The following is a 27,568-nucleotide window of genomic DNA, read 5'->3' as shown; positions in this document are numbered from 1 at the left end:
TTTTACCTTGGAGTTGTCTCTGTATTCAACCTAGTTGTTTTAGAACCTTACACCAGAATTTTTTCTTTTCTTTTGAGAATTAAGACTAGATCTTTTGAATATTCTTTTGTATCCAGTCTAGAAAAAATGTATAAAAAATTTCATTAAAAAAAAACTTCCTATAAACATTCTCGAAATAGCTGTAATTAGTATTTAATATAAAGGTTTAATATCAAATATATATAACAAAATCACAACCACAATTTTAAAACTTTCATCAGAATATCCAATCCAACAACGTATAAAATTAAGAGAATAAAAAAATCCAGGTATATTCAAAATTGGGAGGAAAAGAATCTTAACATTCATTTCAGTACAGCTACTATCATATGGTAAATAAAGACAGTTTTTTGAAGTCCTTGGATCTAGATCCCCAAAGTGCTCATCTACTTAGTAAACCTTGAAAAGCCAATGCCCCAAGAACATACATATAATCCTACAAAAGGCCAACTTTTTTGGCTCTAATTTCAAGGTGATAGAATCCTTCAAATAGAGAACATTACATAGCATAGCACTAAGCATTGTACATCCCTTTCTCTGTGCTCAAGAGGTACAGATCAAACAAAAATGTCTCATCTTCACACACAAGTTAAACAAGGAAAGCAACACGTCAACAGCCATGAAAAACATGAAACGATTGAACAATCGGTTTGTTCTGTGTGTAATAATAGAAGACCAAAATTTGAGTGGAAGAGAGACTTCACATATGCTGAACTGCATGCAGCCACACGTGGTTTTTCCCCCACGAACTATCTGTCAGAAGGAGGGTTTGGTGCTGTCTTCAAAGGGGAGTTTTGCGGTCACAAGATTGCTGTTAAGCAACACAAGTGTGAAAACCACAAAGGAGAGAAGGAATTCAAGTCTGAAGTTGATGCACTCAGCAAAGCAAGACATGAGAATGTGGTCATGCTGTTAGGATCATGCACCGAAGGAAACAATAGACTTCTTGTTTATGAATATGTGTGCAATGGTTCATTGAACCAACATTTATCAGGTATTACAAGAATAAAACCAAACTTAAACAGAAAATAAATACTAATAAGAGTATGTTTGAATACAAATTTTAAAAGAGTTTTTGAAAATTTTTCTACTATAAAAAACTCTATTTGGGTGGAAGAATTTAAAAATAAAAATAAAAAATAAAAAACTCTTTTAAGCTTGTATGAAACCACCCTCTAAATAGCAAATACTAGTAAGAATATGAATGTGTGTATCTTGGTATTACATGTAATAACTTTGGCTTCTACTATGCAGAACATTCTCGTAAACTTCTTAGTTGGCAAGACAGGCTGAAAGTGGCTGATGGTGCTGCCAAAGGGTTGCTATACCTGCACGAGAACAACATCATACACAGAGATATGACACCAAACAACATTCTTCTTACACATGATAATAAAGTACTGGTAATAATATGCACAATCTATTAATATAAACAACATACATACATATTATACATCATGGTCATCTAAAGAAGTGGTGAACTAATTTACTTTACTATAACAATGTTTCAGCTGCTTTTGTAGAAAACCAGTCTCTATTCTCTACCATCTAGGATTTCATCTATCCTGGATTATTAGAAACACTAGACTTACATATACATACTCAGTTATCTACTGCATGCTAATGATGGATGATTATTTAACAAGCTCTTATAGTTCATTGAAATTTGGTTCGACAACCACAAGATTCTTTACCTCATCAAATAATAACAAGTTATTTTTTATGTTTTATCATCAGCTAGGCGATTTTGGTTTGGCTAGAACTTTAATTGAAGACTCCTCATACTCCACGGACTGTGTTGGGAATCTGGCTTATATGGCACCAGAATATGCGGAATTTGGAAAAGTTTCAATGAAGACAGATGTGTATTCTTTTGGGGTGGTTCTACTACAGCTAATTACTGGATTGAGGACCACAGACAAACGAGTTGGAGAAAAGGGTCTAGTGGGATGGGTAAGAATCCGAATAGTAAATAGAGTAATTTTGATGCATATTGAATTTTTTATATAAGTTATAAGTAATTTTAAGAATTTTTTTACTAAAAATATAAAATATGTATACAAATATAAGTTAGAAACTCTCATAAGTATTTTTAAGTATGTATTCAAATACATTATACACTCATAGTGTCATTAATTTCTTCTTTCTTTTTCACATCTATTTATCTATAATTTATAATATATTATATAAATTCTGAAACGTGTTGTGTGATATTGAAAATTAAAGTACTTTGAAGGTGGTTTAAACGGTTTTTTTTCATTCAACATGTACTTTGAAGGAAATTAAAGTTGCAAATATCAGAATCTGTAATATTACAAATTCCAAGGATTTTGAATTGGTCATTTTTGTGTAGGCAAGACCACTACTAAGAGAAGGGAAATGCCAATCTCTTATTGATGGAAGGATGATCAATTCTCATGACTGCCATCAACTCTATTGGATGAGTCGTCTAGCTGAAAATTGTCTTCTGAGGGACCCTCATAAGCGATTGCATATGAGTAGAGTAAGTCTGTAGTATTAAGTTCTATAACATTGGCATAAAAAATTGTCATATTCTATGTTTCCTGGTAGCTAGACTCGTATGATTCCCACTTCATGACATCTTTATCTTCCATATGATCAAAGTGCAGACTCGGGAGTTTGTTTTAGGAGTTCGGATGACATGCAGTAGAAAAGAATGATATATTATATAAAGATATATATGAGTAGAAGAACCACTTTTAGTCATATTTGTTTAGCCTATTCCTTAATACACTTAAGCCAGATATACAGTGGGGTAAAATTAGGTCTGAATTTACTTAAGCCAGTTAGCGGATGAAGTTACTTAGTTATAATTAGTAGGGTTTGAGTATTGTGGACCCAAAAATAATGTGGTTGAGAGAGAAGACTACTAATGTGACCTCCTTTACCCCGCATATCATAATACATACTTAATGAATTATAACTAAATACAAACATGTTCAGGTAGAAAGTATAACATTTTTAGCCTAACTAAAATAATATAACCAATGAAATTGTAAGGAAATAAAATTAATGTTTTTCAAAATAATTCAAAAATATAACATCTTAATCTAATCTTAGTTATACCTCGACGTCACATATCCTATTGGAGCAAAATCCAACATTGAAGCCTAAGTTTCATCATCAACATCTTCAGTCATATGTTGATGATCATCTCCATAACAACCAAGAAAAACAACACAACAAAGAGTAAGAAACATTTCACTGACTCACGGTGCAAGAATGCACACTAGGCAACCAAACACAAACAAGCACACAACAAGATATAACATACATAAACTAACATTATAACCACGGTCATTCAATCATAGCATAATAACCAATAACAGTTACATTATAATGGATGCGGACTACATGTTATTGATGGGGAAATAGCAACGCAATAACAATACAGAGCAAACTCAAACAGTTATCACAGCGGAAATAAATTCCCCAAACTTGCAAGAATCTGTGAGGAGCAACAACCAATGAACAAAAATAATAAATCACCAAAAATCACACACAGAGACACCAAGATTTTTAACGTGGAAAACCCCTCAAAGTAAGAGTAAAAACCACGAGTCGTCCAGACCAAAGAAATAGCTCCACTATGATCAACAAAGAGTACAAAAGAGTCTTAGTCTACTGCATAAAATAGTGCTAACACCCAGCCAAACAACAAAGCAATGAAGCTTACAAATAGAGAACAAAGAAGATGAAAAACTCTAAATACACAGCTACAGTGCAAACTGAATATCTCCCTACTCCGATCTCGTTTCAATGATCCAACCGGTCAGAATGAAGAACCGGATGTCACAAACCTGCTGTCCAATTTTTAGCCCGATCCAACAGTGAACGAGTCTGCAGTACTAATTTTACTATCGCAGCTCTGTGTAAAAACGAGAATGACTTTCTCTCTTCCTCTCTCTCAAAGTGCTGGTGCTCTAAATGACTTCTGACTTTCCCTCTTTTTCTCTTACCCGCTTCAGACTCTCTCTCCACTTAATTAAGTGAGACATCAAGTGGACTTCTCAATTTTGGGTCTTTTCTCCACATAGGAAGGGAGCCCAATACCCAACAAATCTCCCTCTCACAAGTATGTGGAGATAACCGCCAAACCGGCGATCTCAAAACAAATTTCAAATTTTCCTCTTGGCAATGCTTTAGTCATCATATTAGCCCCATTATCATCAGTATGAATTTTAGCCAACTCCAACAGCTTAGCATCCAAAGCATCACGTATCCAATGATACCTTACATCAATATGTTTGGACCTAGAATGAAAAGTTGGATTCTTGCCAAGATGGATAGCACTCTGACTATCAACAAATAAAGGGTATTTGTCCTGCACAAAACCAAGCTCCTGCAAGAATTTCTTCAACCATAGCAACTCTTTGCATGCTTCAGTAATAGCAATGAACTCTGCCTCTGTAGTAGATAATGTTACACACCTCTGCAGCCTTGATTGCCAAGCCACAGCTCCCCCTGCAAACTTAATCAAATAGCCCGAAGTGGACTTTCTGGAATCAACATCTCCAGCCATATCTGAGTCTGAGTAACCCACCAAAGTAGGCTTATCCCCTCCAAAACAAAGCTTCATATCAACAGTACCATGAAGATACCTCAGAATCCATTTCACAGAATTCCAATGCTCTCTACCTGGGTTTGACAAAAATCTACTGACTGTACCAACAGCATGTGCAATATATGGTCTAGTACACACCATTGCATACATCAAACTACCCACTGCAGATGCATAAGGAACTCTCTCCATGTCTAATTTCTCAGCTTTATTAGAAGGACTCTGTTTAACACTCAATTTAAAATGAGTAGCAAAAGGAGTGCTCACAGCCTTAGCATTTTCTATCTGGAATCTCTGCAACACCCTTTTAATATATTGTTCCTGTGATAGCCAAAGCTTCCATTTCTCTCTGTCACGAATGATTCTTATACCAAGAATCTGTTTAGCAGCTCCCATGTCTTTCATGGCAAATGACTCGCCCAATTTCTTCTTTAACCTGTCAATCCTGGAAACATCTTTCCTAACAATAAGCATGTCATCAACATACAATAACAGGATAATAAAGTCATCATTAGAAAACTTTTTAACAAAGACACAATGATCAGAAGTAGTCTTCTTGTAGCCTTGGTCACACATAAAAGACTCAAACTTCTTATACCACTGTCTTGGAGCCTGCTTCAGACCGTATAGACTTTTTCTCAGCCTACATACACAGTCTTCCTTGAATTTAACCTGAAAGCCATCAGGTTGTTTCATATAAATCTCTTCCTCCAAATCACCATGAAGTAAAGCAGTTTTCACATCCATTTGCTCTACCTCTAAATTAAGAGTAGCTGCCAAACTCAAAACTGCTCTAATGGATGACATCTTCACCACAGGTGAGAAAATCTCATTGAAATCAACACCCTTTCTCTGTCTGAAGCCTTTCACCACTAATTTGGCTTTGTACCTTGGAGATGTAGAATTACTTTCTTGCTTCACCCTGAAAATCCACCTGTTTTCTAAGGCCCTCTTGCCCTTAGACAATTTCACCAAGTCATAAGTGTGATTATCATGCAAGGATTTCATCTCATCTTGCATTGCATCCAACCACTGTTGCTTTTCTTCACTTTCCAAAGCCTCTTCAAAACATTCAGGTTCTCCACCATCAGTCAAGGTCACATACTCATCAGAAGAATACCTTGTTGAAGGTTGTCTCTGTCTATTAGACCTCCTGAGTTGAACTTGACGTGGTTCAGATGTATAATCAATATTCTCATCATGAGACATTTCATGCTCCTCCTAGTCATCATCAATAGGAACATCTAATCCACCTCCAAGTTGTTGATCATCAACATCATCATGTTGTTCACCAGGTTGAACACTACCATCAACATTATCCAGATTGTGAATAGGTAATCGCATAGGATCAACATTAGTCAGATTCCTGTCTTTCTCGGGTGTAGTCTTTTCTACCTTATCAATGTCTTCAATGGTTTGGTCTTCCATGAACTGTACATCACGACTTCTAACAAGCTTCTTCTCAACAGGATCATAAAACCTGTAGCCAAATTCATCCTCACCATAACCAATGAAGATGCACTGCCTTGTCTTTGCATCCAACTTGGATCTTTCATCCCTTGGAATATGGACAAATGCCTTGCAACCAAAGACACGCAAATGATCATAGCTTTCATTCTTGCCAAACCAAATTTTGTCTGGCACCTCACTGTTAAGAATAACAGTAGGAGTGAGATTAATAACATGCACCGCCGTGTATAGTGTCTCACCCCAAAAATGCTTGTGTAATTTAGCATCTGAGAGCATACATCTCACCCTCTCAAGCAATGTCCTGTTCATCCTCTCTGCTAAACCATTCAACTGAGGAGTTTTAGGAGGAGTCTTCTCATGTGCAATACCATGTTGCTTGCAATAAACATCAAAGGGTCCACAATACTCACCATCATTGTCAGTACGAATGGGTTTCAGCTTCTTCCCTGACTGTCTTTCAACCAAGGCATGAAATTGTTTGAACCTCTCCAACACCTGATCTTTTCTCTGCAAAGCATAGACCCATAGTTTCCTGGAACAATCATCAATAAAGGTAACAAAGTAAAGTGCACCACTAAAGGATTTCACCTTCAATGGACCACAAACATCAGAATGTACCAATTGTAACAACTCTGACTTCCTTGAGGGAGGATGCTTCTTGAAGGATACTCTGGTTTGCTTTCCAGCCATGCAATGAGAACATTTCTCCAATTCTGCACTCTTCAACCCTTGAAGAACATCCTTTTTAGCTAAGCAATTCAATCCCTTTTCATTGATATGACTAAGCCTTCAGTGCCACAAAGATGCCTCCATATCCATTGCATTCACACTGTCTTTAGCAACCAAAGTTTTTGTCCAATACAGTTTAGAATTTTTCTCCCCTCTAGCCACAACCAAGTTACCTTTGGTGAGTTTCCACTTTCCAGAACCAAGGTGGTTATCATAACCACCATCATCAAGTATCTGCACAGAGATCAAATTAAAACAGACATCAAGAGCATGTTTGACTCCTCTAAGCAACAACTGCATTCCCATGTTGGTTTGCAGGCAAACATCACCAACACCAATCACTTTAGACACACCATCATTACCCATCTTCAACACTTCAAAATCACCAGAAGTGTAAGATGTGAAGACCTCTTTCCTTGGTGTAACATGCAGTGTAGCACCATGTTAAGATTTTAAATAGGCAAGCGCACCCAAGTCTCTGTAGTAAAAATAAAAGGTTGTCGAACCTCAGGGACTTGTGAGATAACTTAGATTTCTATTATATTAGTTGATGCTTATAAATTTAAAACTGGAATAGTTACACATATTCAAATTTGAGATATATGATTTTCCAACTTCAAGAAACCAAAGAGTAATTTGATTTAAAGAAAACAGATATAAGAAACAGTTGGGATTTGATTTCATCAATCTCCCTCCTATGTATTCCTATTGATTCTTTCTAAAATTTCCATTACTCATTGTTATTGCATTCTCTATTTTCATTCAAACCCAATCCCTTGGCATAAGAAATTCTGGGATATTCAACTCAATGAATGATTCCTCACTTCATTTAGTTCAATATTCTGCATTACGAATCAGAACTTGTTACAACTATTAAGATCAAGACCATCCCTGGCTCTTAAAAATAATAGGTGATTTGACTCAAGTCTAGATCTAGAAAATGTTTTCCAACTAAATTCTAAATCCAAAATCAAAGATAAGTGATCAGTTTATCTAAGCATTAAGAATGGAATACAAATCACTAACAAAGGGTAACAGATAATATATATATATGAATCAAAGAGAAATACATAGGAGTTTGATGACTACATCAATCCCAAACTTAGAGAATAGCTCTCCATATTACAAGAAATCACCAAGTTACAAGTTGAGAGGTAGAAGAAGAAGATCCTTTGAAGATTCGCGTTCCCACGAGCTCCAGAGTACTCTGTTTTTTTCTTCCTCTCGTGTCAGTCTCCCCTTTCTCTCTCTTTCTTTCCTTATATATGAAAACAGAGTAAGCAAGAGAGATATGAATCCGCTCAGCGCCTCGAAACGGCTGAGCGGATTGAGAGTTCTTCACCATGAAGAAACCTGAATTCTTCACCATGAAGGAACCTAGGCGCTGAGCGCCTTTTATTCGCTGAGCGGATAGGAGGCAGAGAGCACCTTCACATTTCTGGATGAAATCCGCTGAGCGGATTGGAAATGGCTGAGCGGATTGGAGGCAGAGAGCATTCCTTTTCTTCCAGGGACCAATTCGCTGAGCGGATATGATCCGCTGAGCGCCTTCATTGTGGAAACTCTCTGTTCTTATTCCGCTGAGCGCCTCAGAATGGCTGAGCCATTCTTCTCCAGGTTTCAAATCCTACAAAATAAGCACAAAATTAGATCAAAGGCTTCCTATTCTATGTGCTAACATTGATCAAGAGTATCTCTTTGATTCCATGCCTATATAAATCAAAATAACATTAATAACAACACAAAAACTATTAGATAAGTGTCTCAAATGAATGTTAAATCAAGCTAATTAGACACTTATCAAACTACCCCCAACTTAGAAATTTGTTTGTCCTCAAACAACAATCTTCGTTGAGAATAATATGACTGACTCATCTTTCCAGTGAATACAAAAGTTTCACCCAACAAATATATCAATACATTTTTCATGATTTCACAGAATACAATGAACTTATTTTTCAAAATCCAGTGAGTGATTGCTACAACAATTGATACCCAATTGATGACAAACATTGTGAACCTCAAGCACACTCAAGGAAAATATCCAATCATCTTCCATTGTTTTCAGCCAAGAGCACTCAAATTTCCTCACTAGTGTATAACTCTCTTAGTATATTGTGCAGATGAGTGTTTCTCTCCTTTCATGCACCAAACAAGCTAAGTCTGATTTGTTACCTGTCTCTCACAAGTCTATTGTTAAGACTAAGCATGAATTACTAAGGACTTAAGAGGGTTGTAACATGGCCTGGCTATCAGAGATTTGGTTTTTCTTTGGGAATCTGATCTGAAAGCCTGTTTGACAAGAGACATTCTCACTCATATGGTTAATCAAATCCTTGCTCTAGCTTGAATTCTCTTGATTCTTTATACCTCATCCCTCTTTGAATGACTTACTGGTTCCTTCTCTTTCGAAATATTGCACAAATTAATGGAATGATAACAAGGAACCTTGATTACAAAATTAACTCAAATTTTTTTTTTTTTTTTATATTTTTTTTTATATATTTTTTTTTAAGAGATATACATAATAATACACTGTAATAGAGATATACAATCCAGCTTCAACCACATGATCTCTCCATGCAAACTACCCCCAACTTGGTTCAAACCCACTTGTTTCATAAAAATGTCTCTTACCAACAACGCTAAGGACAATCATGGTTTTCCATTTTGAGCTTAGGGGTTCTGTTTAAGGTCAGATTTTATGTTCAAGGATTCATGGGTTGGCTTTTTTTTGGCTACTGGTTAAATTAAACAACTGCCTTAGAAATTTCATGCATAGCATAACTGTAACTAATGAGAGACTCAAACAAAACTGACCGCATGAATTAGTGATGACTCTCCAAGATTGTATTTTAACTGTTTGGCTCACTCACTCACACGGTTTGGTTAAGTGCCCTAACATCAACAACTTTAGAATCATTTCAACTTCACTTGAACAAACTTGAAGCACACAATCAAAGTCAAAATTGTAACCACTTGTGCAACAATGTAACTTCCCAGATTAGAAAATATTGATCATTGAAAACTTGGAATCATAAATTTGCACTTTCTAGAAAAATTTGTCAGTTGAGTTAAACCAAAGCAAGCAACTAATGTATCCAAAATAAAATGCACAATACTGATAATAAATAAAACGAAACAAAATAAACTGCACAAAAACCCTCAGATGTCCTCATCATCATGGTCATCTCCTTCAGCTCCATCTCCTCCTTCTTGCTCCTGCTCATCCTCTCCTCCTTCAAAATGTGGACTGTCCCCAGGCCAATAAAAGTGTTGCTGAAATGCCTCTGGGGATGGCCATTGGAAAGGAGGGCCACCCTGAAACTGTTGCTGATGGGCATGATACATGCTAGTGTTGAGTGACATCAGTGCCAGATGGTTGGCCAGATTCTGCTGCTCTATGTGATGAAAGTGTGCAGCCATGAAGTCCTGAGCAGGTACTTGGGAAGAAGAAGAGCCTTGCCCATGCCTCTGGGGTCGAGGTTGTGAAGCATCTCCATGCTGCTCACTTTTGCAATGTATTTTAATATATGCAGCATTGATGGGAGGTCGGAGAGCTTTATTTAAATTGCCAGGCAAACGAGAACCACTAAATAAACATAGCCAGTAATTAAACCTGGAAAGCCCAAAGGTCTAGAAACACCTGTTGAAGACGGAGAAGATAGCACGATCTTGTGTATTTCATCTGAAATAATTGTAGGTATATCCACCTCTGTCTTTTGCAAAATAGAATAAAGAAGTGTTGCTCTGGGCATGTTTAGATCAGATATGTGGGTGATGCAGTACACATTACAATATAGGAGATTCTGCCAGATACGTGCAGTGGTAGTCAAGTTCTTCCTAAGGAATGAAACTGGGTTACCTGTGAGTCCCACTGTGTATGTACATCCAGGCAAACATAACAGCTTAGCCATTTTGTCCGCATTAAAAGCATGGGCTTTCTTCAATCGGCCAAATTCATCCAAACCATCACCTCCTATAACATCACGACTACCCAAATACTGTTGAATGGCATCCCTAGAATAACTGACCACAGCGCCTCTGACCCAGCTGTTTCTAGTTTGATCAGTCCTCTGGAGCGGGTAAGCATTGGCATAAAACTCCTTGATGATCTCTTCATTATATTTCTTTTCAGGAGTAGCCAATTTGTTCCATTTCCTGCGAGTCAGCTCCCTTTGGAAGTCCATATATTCTCCAGCTTCCAACTCCACCCGTCTTTCAGCAACTATTTGGCGAGGCTCCAACTCAGTATATCGCTGCTGCTTAGTTTTGGTCATGAATCTGTTCCTGTCCAAACGGATTGAAGCCACAGGTGAATGGGTAGGCTCCTCAGTGTCAGAATCATGTGGAGGAGGATTTGAAGAAGCAGCCCCCTTCCTCTTTTTACTGGCTGGAATCTCATGAGTGGGTCTTGATTTTCCCATCTGCAATTCATTCAGAACAAGAGCAAACCATAAATGTTAGACAATTTCAGTTAATTCATGCAATAAAAGAACATGAGATTCTGCATTCCATCCGCTCAGCGCCTCTTATCCGCTGAGCGCTTTAAGCCATCAAGGGTTTCTGACCTCTATCCGCTCAGCGCTTTGGAAGCGCTAAGCGCCTTGCTCCAGAAGTTGAAACTGAACTATCATTTTTAAAACCCATGGCTATGGAACCCACGCCAAAATATACTTAAAACTTAACAATGTATGGCAGTGAAATTCAAACCCTGATTTTGGAATGCAGAGAGTTATGCCCCTAACATATAAGGTACGAACCTGAATGCAGCAATTTCAAACCCTAGACATATGTCTTTAAAAACAAACCATTGGATTACAAAATTTCAAGAACAGAATAATAACCAAATCCTAACTAACATAAATAGGGCAAAGCAGCAGAATGTATTTCATGAATAACAACCAAGGGTTGGCGCAAAAGAAGAATGTATATGAGCATACCTGGGATTTGAGATGATGATTTTGGAAGCACACAAAAGACTAAGGAATCAGAAGAACTTGAGAGCAAGTGAGAATAAAAATAGCAAGAGGGAGGGGGAAAGGCTCTTTCAACGTTTAGAATAGGAAAGGGCTGAGTGGGTTATGTGTGACCCTTGAGCAGTTGAGGCTTTTAATTCAAATGAAGGCTCAAACCCGTAACTCATCCGCTCAGCGCTTGGGAAGCGCTGAGCGCTTTGGCTCTAGAGAGATCACTAACCCCAGGCGCTGAGCGCCTTAATTTCGCTGAGCCAATTGGCTCCAGAGAGTTCTAGGGGTTTTCTCCTTCCAGGCGCTGAGCGCATCCCAGGCGCTGAGCGCCTTGCCTCCAGAACCCCTCCTCATATGAGGCGCTGAGCGCCTCTCAAGCGCTGAGCGCCTGACCTCCAGGGACTCATCTTATTATTGACTGATATAAAGGGCTGAGCCACTCAGAGGGGCTGAGCCACTGAGTCCTGGATCAGAAATTATACAATTCTTATTCTAGCTCAGTTTTGATCCCAAATTCCTTAATATTCTTCCTTTACTCCATCAAAACAAACACACATTGAACATCAAAGAAAATGCATAATCTAACACAATATTCTTGAATTTATTTTAAGCATTAAATTCTAAACTCACTCCCTAAAACATCACACATATGAAATTAAACATGCAATACTAAATAATCAAACCACTTTTAAAAACATAACGTCTGGGTTGCCTCCCAGCAAGCGCTTCTTTATTGTCATTAGCTTGACACTTCTTGAAGTCATGGATCAATGAGATGAGTGACATTGGTGAGTTGCTCAATATCACCACCCAAGTATGGCTTAATTCTTTGGCCATTCACCATCCAAGATCTTCCAGAGTTTGGTTCTTCCAATTCTACTGCCCCATATGGCTTAACTGATTTGATGACAAAAGGGCCTGACCATTTGGACTTGAGTTTTCCAGGGAATAATCTCAACCTGGAATTGAACAATAACACCTGTTGACCTGGTTGGAAGTTTCTCTGGATAATTTTTCTATCATGATAAGACTTGACCTTGCTTTTATAAATCCGTGATGATTCATAGGCTTGTAACCGCATCTCTTCAAGCTCATGTAACTGGAGCTTTCTCTTTTCACCTGCAGCTTTCAAATCAAAATTCAATGCTTTCAATGCCCAATAGGCCTTATGCTCCAACTCAACTGGAAGATGACAGGCTTTCCCATAGACAAGCTGAAATGGAGAAAGTCCAATTGGAGTTTTGTATGCTGTCCTGTAAGCCCACAATGTGTCATCCAATTTCAAAGACCAATCTTTTCTTGAACTGGCTACAGTCTTTTCTAAAATTTTCTTCAACTCCCTATTGGAAACCTCTGCCTGTCCATTCGTCTGGGGATGGTAAGGTGTAGCTACCTTGTGTCTCACACCATAGTGCTGCAACACATTCTTCAGCTGTGTGTTACAGAAATGAGAACCACCATCACTAATGAGCACTCTCGGTGTTCCAAATCGAGTAAAGATGTTCTTCTTCAAGAACTTGATCACCGTTCGTGCATCAGCCTTCTGAGTTGCTAAAGCTTCCACCCATTTAGAAACATAGTCCACAGCAACCAGAATGTACTCATTGGAATAAGAGGAAGGAAGTGGTCCTACAAAGTCAATTCCCCAGCAGTCAAACACTTCGATTTCAAGAATATTTTGCAATGGTAACTCATGCCTTTTGGAAATTCCACCAGTTCTCTGACATTTATCACAATTCTTGCAATGTTCATGAGAATCCTTAAAGATAGTAGGCCAGTAGAATCCAGACTGGAGAATCTTTGCTGCTGTGCGATCTCCATTGTAGTGACCTCCATAGGGTGAATTGTGACAGTGCCACAAGATATCCTTGACCTCTGTACCTGAAACACACCTTCTTAACAAACCATCAGCACCAATCTTAAATAAATAAGGATCATCCCACACATAATAAGTAGAATCCTTTAAGAATTTCTTTCTTTGCTGCCAATTAAAATCTTCTGGAATGACCCCGGCTGCTTTAAAATTTGCCATATCGGCAAACCAAGGTCGTTCCTGCACCAAGAATAATTTTTCATCTGGAAATTCTTCATGGATTGCACTTTCAAGTATGGTCACCTCATCATTTTCCAATCTGGAAAGGTGGTCTGCAATTTGGTTTTCACAGCCTTTCTTGTCCTTTATCTCTAAATCAAATTCCTGTAACAATAAAATCCATCTTATTAACCTTGGCTTGGAATCAGATTTAGTTAACAAATACTTGATTGCTGCATGGTCAGTAAACACAGTAATTTTTGAGCCAATCAAATAAGAACGAAATTTTTCAAGTGCATACACTATTGCAAGTAATTCTTTTTCTGTGGTTGCATAATTCATTTGAGTTTCATTCAAAACTTTACTCGCATAATGTATGGCATGAAAAATTTTGTTTTTCCTTTGTCCTAGTACAGCACCTACTGCATAATCACTCGCATCACACATTAATTCAAAACCAAAATTCCAATCCGGACTAGTGATTATGGGTGCCGAACACAGTTTTTGTTTCAAAAGTGAGAAAGCAGCCAAGCAATTATCATCAAAATTAAATTTAACATCTTTAACAAGGAGATTGCTAAGCGGTTTGGCGATCTTTGAGAAATCTTGGATGAAACGCCTATAGAATCCAGCATGTCCAAGAAAGCTTCGAATCCCTTTTACATTTGTTGGTGGAGGAAGCTTAGAGATGACTTCCACTTTAGCTGGATCCACCTCGATACCTTTCTCAGAGATCTTGTGGCCAAGCACTATTCCTTCAGTCACCATAAAATGACATTTCTCCCAATTAAGCACCAAATTAGTTTCAACACACCGCCTCAGTACAGTGTTGAGATTCTCTAAACATGTATCAAATGATGCTCCAAACACAGAAAAATCATCCATGAAAATCTCAATACACTTCTCAACAAGATCAGAAAAGATGGCCAACATGCACCTTTGAAATGTGGCTGGTGCGTTACATAATCCAAATGGCATTTTCCTATATGCAAACACACCAAAAGGACATGTAAATGCTGTCTTTTCTTGGTCCTCCGGATCCACTGCTATCTGATTATAACCAGAATAACCATCCAAAAAACAGTAGTATGCCTTACCTGCCAACCTTTCTAACATCTGGTCCATGAAGGGTAATGGGAAATGATCCTTCCTTATGGCCTGGTTTAGTTTCCGGTAATCAATACACATCCGCCAACCAGTGACTGTCCGTGTAGGGATCAATTCATTCTTATCATTCACCACGACCGTCATACCTCCCTTCTTAGGAACCACCTGAACAGGACTAACCCATGCACTATCGGAGATAGGGTAAATCATGCCAGCTTCAAGCAACTTAATCACCTCTTTTCTGACCACCTCCTTCATTGTTGGATTGAGGCGCCTTTGAGGTTGTGCTACAGGCCTATAATCCTGTTCCATCAGGATCCGGTGCATACAATATGAAGGGCTAATACCTTTCAAGTCTGACAGCGTCCAACCGATAGCTCCTTCATTAGCCTTCAGAACTTCAATTAGCTTCTTTTCCTCCTCAACAGATAGGGAACTATTGATTATAACTGGTTTGCCACCATTTGCTTCAAGAAAGACATACTTGAGATGGCTTGGCAATTGCTTCAACTCTAATTTCTGAGGTTGAAACTTTTCCTCCTTGTTTAAATCTTGAACACTTGTTGAACTAGGAGAAATTTCCTTTGCTTTGTCCAGCTCTTCCAAACACTTCTGTATTTCTTTTTCATCCTCCTTATTGATTTCACTGACTGCATTAACCAGTGCTTTCTCTAATGGTGTAGCTACTGAGAATGACTTTTGAGCTTCCATACACAGCTCATCAATCACATCCACTCTGAAGCAGCCTGACTTATCACTTGGATGTTTCATGGCTTCAAATACATTAAAATTCACTTCATCATCCTGAACTCTAACCTTGAGTTTGCCATCATCAACATCAATAATGACCTTGGCTGTCTTCATGAATGGTCGTCCTAAAATAAGAGGAACTTCAGAATCTTCCTCCATATCCATGATAACAAAATCAACTGGGAACCAAAACTTATCAACTTTCACCAAGAGGTCTTCAACAATACCATGAGGATACTTTATGGATCTATCAGCCAGCTGCAGGGTCATCCTGGTAGGTCTCACCTCTACTTGGCCTATCCTCTGTAACATAGACAAAGGCATCAGATTGATACTGGCTCCTAAGTCCAACAATGCCTTCCCCACAGAAACATTGCCAATAGTGACTGGCAAAGTAAAACTCCCTGGGTCTCTAGACTTTTGTGGAAGTGACTTCTGAATTATAGCACTGCAACCTGCCTCTAGCTCCACTGTTCCATCTTCACTCAACTTCCTCTTTTTTGTCAGAAGCTCTTTCATAAACCTTGCATAAGATGGCATCTGTTCCAAGGCCTCTGCAAAAGGTATGTTGATCTGTAACCGCTTGATTATATCAAGGAACCTTGCAAATTGTCGTTCCTTGTCTTTCTTTGACGGAGCATGTGGGTAAGGTAAATTCTTCACAGGAGGAGGCCTAACAACTTCTTTCCCTTTCTTCTTACTCTCCTCCTTCACCTCTCCATCTCTACTCTCATTTTTTTGACTTTCTATTTTATTTTTTTCATTTTTGTTAGCCTCATTATTCAACTCCACTCCTTTCTCACTTTCTAACTCAACTCCACTCTTTTTTTCTTCTTCTCCACCATTATTGTCTCTCAAATTATCACCAATCCCTTTTCCTATCACAGTGCCTCTCCTAGTTGTAATTGACTGACAATGCTCTTTAGGATTGACTTGTGTATTAGCTGAAAAATTTTTGCTTTGTTGATCTGCCAATTGCTTGGCTAGCTGCCCCACTTGAACCTCCAGGTTTCTGATAGACGCTTCAGTGTTTTTCTGGTTAGTTGTGGAAACCTGCATAAATTGTGTAAGAGCATCCTCCATTTTTGACAACCTATCTGGCTGATAAGAAGACTGATTTTGATATGGCTTTTGTGGAGGCTGCCTTTGTGATGGTCCTGCTTCTTGTTTCCACCCAGAGTACTGATTTTGATTATTTCTCCAGCCTTGATTCTGATTATAGTTACCAGAGAAATTCCCTTGCCTTCCTGGATTGTTCATATAATTAACTTCCTCCTCCTGTTCTGATTCAGATATAGAACATTGCCCATTTGGATGATCACCTGCACAAAAATCACATCTCATTACTTGTTGAGAGCGTGAAGATGATCCTACTTGAAGTTTGGACATCTGTTTCCTTATCTCTTCCATCTGCTGAGAAAGAAGCTTATTCTGAGCCAGAATTGCATTTTGAGTATCCAATTCTAGAATTCCCCGTTTGGAAGGCTGGCTCCTGTCATGGTGAGCTTGGTAATCACTGGCTGCCAAAGCATCAATAATAGTGATTGCTTCCTCAGAATCTTTCATCATCATAGAACCACCTGCAGAAGCATCCAATAACATCTTTGTTTGAGGCCTTAACCCATTACAGAACATGTTGAGTTGTGCAACATCATCAAACCCATGATTTGGGCATTTCCTCAGCAAGGATTTATATCTCTCCCAGGCCTCACACAAAGGTTCATCAGCGCCTTGAGAAAATGTTGCAATTGCTGATTTGGAACTTATATATCTAGAAGGAGGAAAGAATCTAGCTAAGAACTTCCTTTCTACGTCCTCCCATCTAGTTAGGCTCTGATTTGGATGAGCCTGCAACCATGTCTTCGCTTTTCCTGTCAAAGAGAAGGGAAATAATCTCAAGTAGACCGCTTCTTCATCTTCTCCAGGAATGCCCATAGTGCCAATAAGCTCATAGAAAGTTGACAGATGTGTGTAGGGATCTTCATGGTCCATCCCTGCAAATTGATTGGCAGTGATGAGAGATAATAATGCTGGTTTCATCTCCACCCCCTTAGCTGGTCTGGCTATACTGGAAAAGTGCCTAGGACCCAATTGATGATTGTATTCTCCAAGGAGTCTCCTTGGCTGATGATGAGGTCCATGACCACCTGGTCCTTCTTTAGCCATTGATTCAGAATTAAAGTGTTGAGCTGAAACTGAAGATGAAGTACCCTCCTGTTCCCGTCTCTCCTGTTCAAGCTTCCTTTGTCGCCTTCTTCTGCTATTATTTTTCCTAGCTGTTTTCTCAATCTCTGGATCAAATAACAGCTGCTCAGCAGGAATTTTTCCTCGCATACAAAGACTGACTTAAACAGAAAAGTTAGAACAACAGGTAAAGAATATATTCAACAAAATGAAAACTAAACAATATATACAATAAGCTCCAACTAGTACAATAGAAATCACAACTATCTTGACACAAGTCCCCGGCAACGGCGCCAAGAAACTTGTTAAGATTTTAAATAGGCAAGCGCACCCAAGTCTCTGTAGTAAAAATAAAAGGTTGTCGAACCTCAGGGACTTGTGAGATAACTTAGATTTCTATTATATTAGTTGATGCTTATAAATTTAAAACTGGAATAGTTACACATATTCAAATTTGAGATATATGATTTTCCAACTTCAAGAAACCAAAGAGTAATTTGATTTAAAGAAAACAGATATAAGAAACAGTTGGGATTTGATTTCATCAATCTCCCTCCTATGTATTCCTATTGATTCTTTCTAAAATTTCCATTACTCATTGTTATTGCATTCTCTATTTTCATTCAAACCCAATCCCTTGGCATAAGAAATTCTGGGATATTCAACTCAATGAATGATTCCTCACTTCATTTAGTTCAATATTCCGCATTACGAATCAGAACTTGTTACAACTATTAAGATCAAGACCATCCCTGGCTCTTAAAAATAATAGGTGATTTGACTCAAGTCTAGATCCAGAAAATGTTTTCCAACTAAATTCTAAATCCAAAATCAAAGATAAGTGATCAGTTTATCTAAGCATTAAGAATGGAATACAAATCACTAACAAAGGGTAACAGATAATATATATATATGAATCAAAGAGAAATACATAGGAGTTTGATGACTACATCAATCCCAAACTTAGAGATTAGCTCTCCATATTACAAGAAATCACCAAGTTACAAGTTGAGAGGTAGAAGAAGAAGATCCTTTGAAGATTCGCGTTCCCACGAGCTCCAGAGTACTCTGTTTTTTTCTTCCTCTCGTGTCAGTCTCCCCTTTCTCTCTCTTTCTTTCCTTATATATGAAAACAGAGTAAGCAAGAGAGATATGAATCCGCTCAGCGCCTCGAAACGGCTGAGCGGATTGAGAGTTCTTCACCATGAAGAAACCTGAATTCTTCACCATGAAGGAACCTAGGCGCTGAGCGCCTTTTATTCGCTGAGCGGATAGGAGGCAGAGAGCACCTTCACATTTCTGGATGAAATCCGCTGAGCGGATTGGAAATGGCTGAGCGGATTGGAGGCAGAGAGCATTCCTTTTCTTCCAGGGACCAATTCGCTGAGCGGATATGATCCGCTGAGCGCCTTCATTGTGGAAACTCTCTGTTCTTATTCCGCTGAGCGCCTCAGAATGGCTGAGCCATTCTTCTCCAGGTTTCAAATCCTACAAAATAAGCACAAAATTAGATCAAAGGCTTCCTATTCTATGTGCTAACATTGATCAAGAGTATCTCTTTGATTCCATGCCTATATAAATCAAAATAACATTAATAACAACACAAAAACTATTAGATAAGTGTCTCAAATGAATGTTAAATCAAGCTAATTAGACACTTATCACACCACTATCAACAATCCACATGCTCTCATCTGATACAAGATTAACTGACCCATGGTCACTGAGAATAACAAGATCACCACAAGTAGCAGTAGCAACACGATCATCATCATCATGATCCTTTTCTTTCTACTTACCCTTCTTGCCTTTATTCTCCTTTTTCCACAGAAAATAATTCCTCTGTATATGCCCTATTTTGTGACAATAATGACACTCCACATTCTTGTATCTGGACTTGGACTTACTCCTGCTCTTTTCTCTACCACCCTTCGGTTCCTTCTTATGACTTCTCCCCCTGTTTTCAGTGACAAGCACCTCAGACTGAGATGAAGAACCTTGTGCCTTCCTTCTCATCTCTTCATTAAGAGCACCATTCTTTGCCACTTACAAAGAAACAACACCATTAGGGGCCGAGTTGGTAATAGAAACCCGAAATGTCTCTCAAGACTCAGGTAAAGTATTTAGTAGCCATAGTCCCAAAACTTCATCATCAAATTTGATACCCATACCGGATAACTGATCTAGGAGCCCTTGAAATTCATTCAAGTGATCTGAAATGGAAGAACTTTCCCTGTACCTCAAATTCATCAGACAATTCAACAAATACAATTTATTATTTCCTGATTTAGAAGCATACAAGGACTCAATCTTCTCCCATAAAGTTCTAGCATGTGTCTCATTTGCAATGTGATTATAAACATTGTCTTCTACAAATTGCCGAATAAAACCACAAACCTGTTGGTGTTCAAAGTCTCAATCTTCTTCAGACATAGAATCCGACATTTGAGTAGTAAAGACAGGAAGATGCATTTTCTTCACAAATAGCAAGTCTTTCATCTTGCCCCTCCACAAGTGATAATTAGTACCATTCAAAGCAATCATTTTAGTATTTGCCTCCATCATTCAAGCAAGTCAAATAGCCCCAAACCAAAGCCAACAAGAGCTCTGATACCACTCTGATGGGGAAACAACAACACAATAACAATACAGAGCAAACTCAAACAGTTATCACAGCGGAAATAAATTCCCCAAACTTGCAAGAATTTGTGAGGAGCAACAACCAATGAACAAAAATAATAAATCACCAAAAATCACACACAGAGACACCAAGATTTTTAACGTGGAAAACCCCTCAAAGTAAGAGTAAAAACCACGAGTCGTCCAGACCAAAGAAATAGCTCCACTATGATCAACAAAAAAGTACAAAAGAGTCTCAGTCTACTGCATAAAATAGTGCTAACACCCAGCCAAACAACAAAGCAATAAAGCTTACAAATAGAGAATAAAGAAGATGAAAAACTTCAAATACACAGCTACAGTGCGAACTGAATATCTCCCTACTCAGACCTAGTTTCAACGATCCAACCGGTCATAATGAAGAAACGGATGTCACGAACCTGCTGTCCAATTTTTAGCCCGATCCAACGGTGAACGAATCTGCAGTACTGATTTTCCTGTCCCAGCTCTGTGTAAAAACGAGAATGACTTTCTCTTTTCCTCACTCTCAAAGTGTTGGTGCTCTAAGTGACTTCTGACTTTCCCTCTTTTTATCTTACCCGCTTTAGACTCTCTCGCCACTTAATTAAGTGAGACATCAAGTGGGCTTCTCAATTTTGGGCCTTTTCTCCACATAGGAAGGGAGCCCAATACCCAACAGTTATCATGCAAGTGACATTAGTAAAAACATATCACATATCACACTTGTGCATTATTGCCAACAATACACGTAAAATAGTTTAAAAGTACATGCTAAGTCGCACCATCTACGCACTCTCACTAGAAGAATATACTATCAGGGTTTGGTCAGGATAGTTAAGTCACATAAGATACATCTCATGCACACGAGGGTAAAACCGAGACTTCCAAATCGAACTATCTTCAAGGTTAATTCCCAAGCTAGCTTTTACACAAGAGACATTCCCTGACAGTGTATTCCATATCGTACCTTTTAAAAAATAATCTTTTATGCACATGATGCATGTCAAACAGACTCAATGCAATAACATACACATGATCTTACTTCACATATCACCTCATCTCACCTTATATATCTCATGTACATTCTCAAGTACATAACTAATCACTAGTAAAATGATAGTATCAAGATCATAAGGATAAAACAACCATCTAACAATTGCTAAGCGAGTTGAGCTCCTTAAAGCCTCTTATTGAGCAAATAACATCTAGTTGAACGAGCTAAGCCCTTTGGGGCTTCTCACTGAGCGACCAATATTTAGTTAAGCGAGATGAGCCCCCCGAGACTTCTTGCTAAGTGAATCGAGTTCCCTAGGGCTTCTTGCTAAGCAACCTAACACATCTCACTAGGCAAGAACGCAATCTTCATCCTTGAAAATCACGTCTCCTTAATGACTACAAGTTATCCACATCCAATTTTGCACATAAACACATATACAATCGATAAAATTGTTCTATAACATGCATTTAACATTTCAAATCACTCAATTTACACATATCAATCAATTTCTTCACCAACTATTGCAACAAGTTCCCTAGGGTTCCCATAGGAACCCATAAGAATCTCGTATCATATATTTACAATCCAAAACATACAATTGATCACACATTCAAAACAAATCATGTCATTAGGAACATGTAAGAAGTGTAATAGACAAAACAGACGCATTTGAGAAAATTCTTCATACATAGGCATACAACATGCACAGGAGTGGGGACCAATCTCATTACCTATCATGCAATCCCACACTTAGAGCAATCTTCCCCCTTATCTTGTTGAACACAAAAAGATAGATGATTGACTCTGGGGTAGTTTCCTTCTTGCTCTAAGCTCTGAGCATAAAAAGAAGAGTGCATACGTAAAATAGAAAATGTTTAAAAACTAATCAAAACTCCCCTTTTAAAAATTTAACCTTTCCTTAATCCTCTTGTAGCTAAAACACCTAACCTTAGTTACTAATTCTCTTCCCTATTAATTAATTAAAATAAAACATTTAATAAAACATATTATATTATAATCTAAAATATATCAAATAATTAAATAAATATTAAATAGCTCTTAATAATAAAATAAAATATTAAAATTATTAATAAAATACTTGTATTATATTTTATGAAAAAAAGGGTGTTACAACTCTCCATTGCTTTTTGAAATTTCGTCCTCAAAATTACTTGAAGAAAACAAAAATGGATATGCTTCCCACATTTGACTTTCTAACTCCCACATAGTACTTTCTTCAACATTTCCTCCCTAAACAACCTTGATTGAAGGAATTTTCTTACCTCTCAATCGTTTCACCCTTTTATCCTCTATCCTCATCAAAGAAATAGTTTCATAGGTGAGGTTGTCCAACTAAATATTGTCAGACTCAACAATATGAGATGGGTCATGAATGTATTTTCAAAGTTAGAAAATATGAAATACATCATGCAAATTAGAAAGGGATTGGGGCAAAGAAATTTAGTAAGCAACATTACCAATCCTCTTAAGGATTGGTAGGGACCAATGAATCATGGAGTAAGTTTGCGAGATTTAAGTACTATACCAACTATAGTCCAAGGAGTTACCTTAAAGAATACATGATCTCCTTCTTTAAACTCAAGGTCCTTCCTTTTTCTATCATGGTAACTTTTTTACCTACTTTGAGATGTTCTCTTTCTATCCTAGATTAATCTCTCATTCTTAGTGGTTTGTTGAACTACCTTACTCTGAGATGTTCTCTTTCTATCTTAGATTAATCTCTCATTCTCAGTGGTTTGTTGAACTACCTTAGGTCCTAACATGGAAATCTTCTCAAGTTCTACCCAACATAAGAGTGTTCTACATCTCCTACCACATAATGCCTCATAGGGTGCGATCCCAAAACTAGAATGGTGGTTATTATTATAGGTAAACTTTATCAAAGGTAGATAATTATTCCAACTACCTCCACGTTCTAAGACACATGCCATTAACAAGTCCTCTAAAGATTGTATGGTTTTTTTGATTTGGCCATCTATTTAAGGGTGATAGGTTAAACTCAAGTTAAGTATGGTACCTAAAGCTTTATGCAAGCTCTCCCAAAATCTATAGGTAAACCTCGGGTCTCTATCAGAAACTATACTAGCAAGAATCCCCTGTAACCTTATAATCTCACCTAATAAATCTAGATTCTTTGTGGTTTTAGGTAATCCAACCACAAAATCTATGGAAATAATATCCTACTTCCACACAAGTATATCTAAAGGTTGCAGCTTTCTTGAAGGTTTTTGGTGTTATACCTTAGACTTTTGACAAACTAAGCAAGCATACACAAATTCTTCTACCTCCATCTTCATCCTAGACCACCAAAACATCTTTTTACGGTCATGGTACATCTTAGTGGATCCTAGGTGGATAATAAGACTACTCTTATGACCTTCCTCAAGGATTGTCTCCCTAAGCTCAAGTACATAAGGAACACACAATCTATCTATAAGCCTTAACACTCCGTTTATACCAACTCTAAACTCATTTTCTTTCCCTTGATTAAATTTATCTGCCTAACTTAATAGAAAAAAAAATTTATCTTTTGTCCTTCTCTAATCTCTTCTATTAGGCTATTGGTCACTCTCAAGGTTTCTAATCAAATACTCTTAAAAGTCAACTCACAAACCAAACTAAGGTCTCTAAACTCTTCCAATTAATAGGTTAAGCTCTCCTACCATCAAAGCAAATACTTGGAGGGATTTCCTTCTCAAGGTGTCGGCCACTACATTAGCCTTAATAGGGTGATAGCTAAAATGATCAAAATCATAATCCTTAAAAAATTTTAAGCATCCCCTTGTCTCATATTAAGCTCTTTTTAGTCAAATAGGTACTTAAGGCTTCACTAAATACCTCAAATCTAGATCCAAATTGGTAGTGTCTTCACAACTTTAATACAAAAACTATGGCAACTAACTTTAGATCATGAGTAGGGTAGTTCTGTTCATGGTTTTCAACTGCCTAGATGCATAAGTTACTACCTTCCCTTTCTAAGTAAGCATTTCTCATAAACTCATCTCAAAGGTGTCACAATACACCACAAAGGTTTCATTAGGGTCAAGCAAAACCAAAACATGTGCACTAATTAATCTCCTTTTAAGTTCCTAAAAACTCTCTTCACACTTAGAGTCCCACACAAAAGGTTAGTTCTTCCTAGTCAACTTGGTTAAAGTTAAGGCTAACTTAGAAAATTTCTCTATAAACCACCTATATATATTAACTAGTTAATCCTAGGAAACTATTAATCTCAAAAACTGACTTGGGTGATTTCCATTCCAAAATAGTTTCTACCTTAGAGGATCCACAGTTATTCCTCCCTTAGAAATCACATGACTTAAGAAACTAACACTACTCATCCAAAACTCACACTTAGATAACTTGCTACACTATCCTAAGATGCTCGGTATGCTCTTCCTTAATCTTAGAGTATACAAGGATATCGTCTATGAAGACTACTACAAACTTTTCAATATATGGATGGAAGATCCTATTCATGTAGTTCATGAATACTTCAGGTGCATTAGTCACATCAAAAGACATAACCAAATACTTATAATATTCGTAGTAGGTTATAAAAGCAGTCTTTGGAATATCCTCAATCTTCACCCGAATCTCATGGTAACCTGATTGCAAATCTATTTTACTGAACACACAAGTCTCAACTAATTGGTTCATAAAGTCCTTTATCCTAGGCAAAAAGATATATATTATTAATGGTAACTTGGTTAAGTTGATGTGGTAGTTTACATGCACCTCATACTCCTATCTTTTTTTTCAATAACAATATAGGCGCTCCCCACAATGATACATTAAGCCTAATAAATTTTTTCTCCTGAAGCTCTTCTATTTGTTTCTTAAGCTTAGCTAACTCCTTATGAGACATCCTATAAGGTGTTATAGATATGAATGTAGTACCAAGAACTAAGTTTATGTAAAACTCAGTCTCTCTCTTAAGTGGTAAGCTAGACATGTCTTATGGAAAACCTCAAGAAATTCACTCACTAAGGCTATCTTACTAGTCTCATTATCCTTCTTAAATTTTAAACAATCAAGAATCATGTATACCTTATCATTTTCTTCTAAACAAATTTTTATCTTGTTAGCACTTAAAAACACCATACTCTTACTCTCACCAAAAGATATGAATTTTACAAACCAGTTCAATAGAACATGGTTGGAAGATAACCATTTCATTCCAAAAATGATGTCTAATTGACTAATAGGCAAGCAAATCAAGTCAACTAGAATTTCAACAAGAAATTGCAAAGGACATAATAAACAAGCAATAAGAATATAAACAAGACTACTAGTTAAAGTTTCATGAAGATGATAAATTAAAAGAAAAAAATGCACTACATAGTATTACCACTAAGAAAAGTATTGCATAAGGTGATTGTATAGATTTTTATGTCAAGACAAACTATGACAGAAATATTTATAATAGAAGACATAGATTTATTAATAGAGTTCTTAACTTTGTGTGTCTTGACATAAAAATCTATACAAACACCTTATGCAGTGTAACAATAGTTTTCTTAGTGTTAATATGTAGTGCATTTTTATGATCAAAACTCCCCATTTAAAAACTTAACCTTGCATTAACCCTCCTTTAATTAAAACACCTAACCTTAGTTACTAATTCTCTTCCTTATTAATTAATTAAAATAAAACATTTAATTGAATCCTTTAACAAAAGATCTTATATTATAATCCAAAATATGTCAAATAATTAAATAAATATTAAACAACTCTTATTAAAAAAATAAAAATATTAAAATTATTAATAAAATACTTACATTATATTTTGTGAAAAACAGGATGTTGCACTAAAGATAAAAAGGTTAATTGTTGAAGAAATCAATATATATACTTTGTATCAATAATATAATTATATAAAAAAATATTAGTTAGTTAGTAGTCAATTCAAGTGGATGAGAAAAACTAATCTATAATATATAGCTATAATCTTCAATGAAGATTAAATACCGACAAAATAAATAAATATTTTATACCAACAACATAAATATAAAGAAAACAGGAAGTTAGTTAATTAATATGTATGACTAGTCAACAAAAATGAATTAGAAAAACCTATCTACTACATATAGCATGGTTTATAGTTTTCTAATTTTGTTTAAGGTATTAAAACCAATTAAATTTAATTAGTTTGGTTTATACTGATATTATATTTAAAACATTGTAGTTAATTGAAACCAAATTAACTTAATTAAGGTTGTGATGATTTGGTTCTGATCATTGAGTAAAAACAAAAACATAATTTATTATTTTTTATTTTGTTATTTTTATTTTCAGATATTATTTTAAAATACATAAATTTTAAATTTTAAAATAACCAAAAAAATAATAATGGAATTATCAGGTTGGATTAAATTAATATATATATATATATATATACACTACGTCAATTACAATTAGATTGGTCCAAATATATGTGAAATAAAATAAATCAAACAAATTAAATTTAATTAATTTGATTTGAAATCATCAAACTAATCAATCCAATACGATGAATAATATCCCTATGATTAATCACATGCATGTTTTTAATATCTTATGCTATATTTTGTTCTTGTATATTACTATAGGTGGTGAAAGCCTTGAGTGAGATAGGCCAAGGTTATTGTTGCAATGTGATGAAAAACAAACCCCTTAACGTATCTGCAAGCCACTCTAAATTAGAAGATGATAAACAGGGCTCTTCAGACCTTGAAGGTGGAATTCAATAGAATTATCCAGCTTTAGAAAGCAGAAGCAAAATAAATTAAGTGGATTGTGGATTCTCTTAGTCTTAGAAATGGGATGCTTACCCTAAACCCGCAAAATGCAAGAGTTTAATGTCCTTTGATTATCATTACCAACATTGTTTAATGTTATTAGTTCATACTTAGCTCCTGTCAATTTCGTGACAAATTTACATTATAGTGAAGATAAATAGATGTATATACTTTTTTAATTATATTATTAGTATATGTTTAAAATATTATATTTTATATCCTTTATTTTATATATTGAATTCATTAATAATTATTTTTATATTTATA

The 27,568-nt window shown here is 36.6% G+C and overlaps 1 protein-coding gene across 1 annotated transcript; it reads left to right on the top strand.

Annotated features, from left to right (window-relative positions):
• The first annotated feature begins 530 nt into the window (after positions 1–530).
• LOC109806309 (proline-rich receptor-like protein kinase PERK8) lies at positions 531–27,510 on the top strand. The gene is made up of 5 exons (XM_029272974.2): positions 531–1,033; positions 1,294–1,442; positions 1,777–1,992; positions 2,393–2,542; positions 27,113–27,510. Exons 1-5 carry the CDS (start codon positions 607–609, stop codon positions 27,251–27,253), a joined length of 1,083 nt encoding a protein of 360 aa, XP_029128807.2. The 5' UTR covers positions 531–606; the 3' UTR covers positions 27,254–27,510.
• Positions 27,511–27,568: the final 58 nt, after the last annotated feature.

This window comes from Cajanus cajan, chromosome 10 (assembly GCF_000230855.2).
Source record: "Cajanus cajan strain Asha chromosome 10, NIPB_CcT2T_4, whole genome shotgun sequence".
NCBI lineage: Eukaryota > Viridiplantae > Streptophyta > Magnoliopsida > Fabales > Fabaceae > Cajanus > Cajanus cajan.
Note: the sequence above shows the minus strand (reverse complement) of the source record. Positions and strands in the feature narration are given on the sequence as shown.

Excerpts from the sequence above, each read along its gene's own strand:
- LOC109806309 (XM_029272974.2), top strand. The coding sequence starts at position 607 with ATGTCTCATCTTCACACACAAGTTAAACAAGGAAAGCAACACGTCAAC. Across the intron at positions 1,034-1,293 it reads ATTGAACCAACATTTATCAG|AACATTCTCGTAAACTTCTT; the intron begins GTATTACAAGAA and ends TCTACTATGCAG. Across the intron at positions 1,443-1,776 it reads CACATGATAATAAAGTACTG|CTAGGCGATTTTGGTTTGGC; the intron begins GTAATAATATGC and ends TTTTATCATCAG.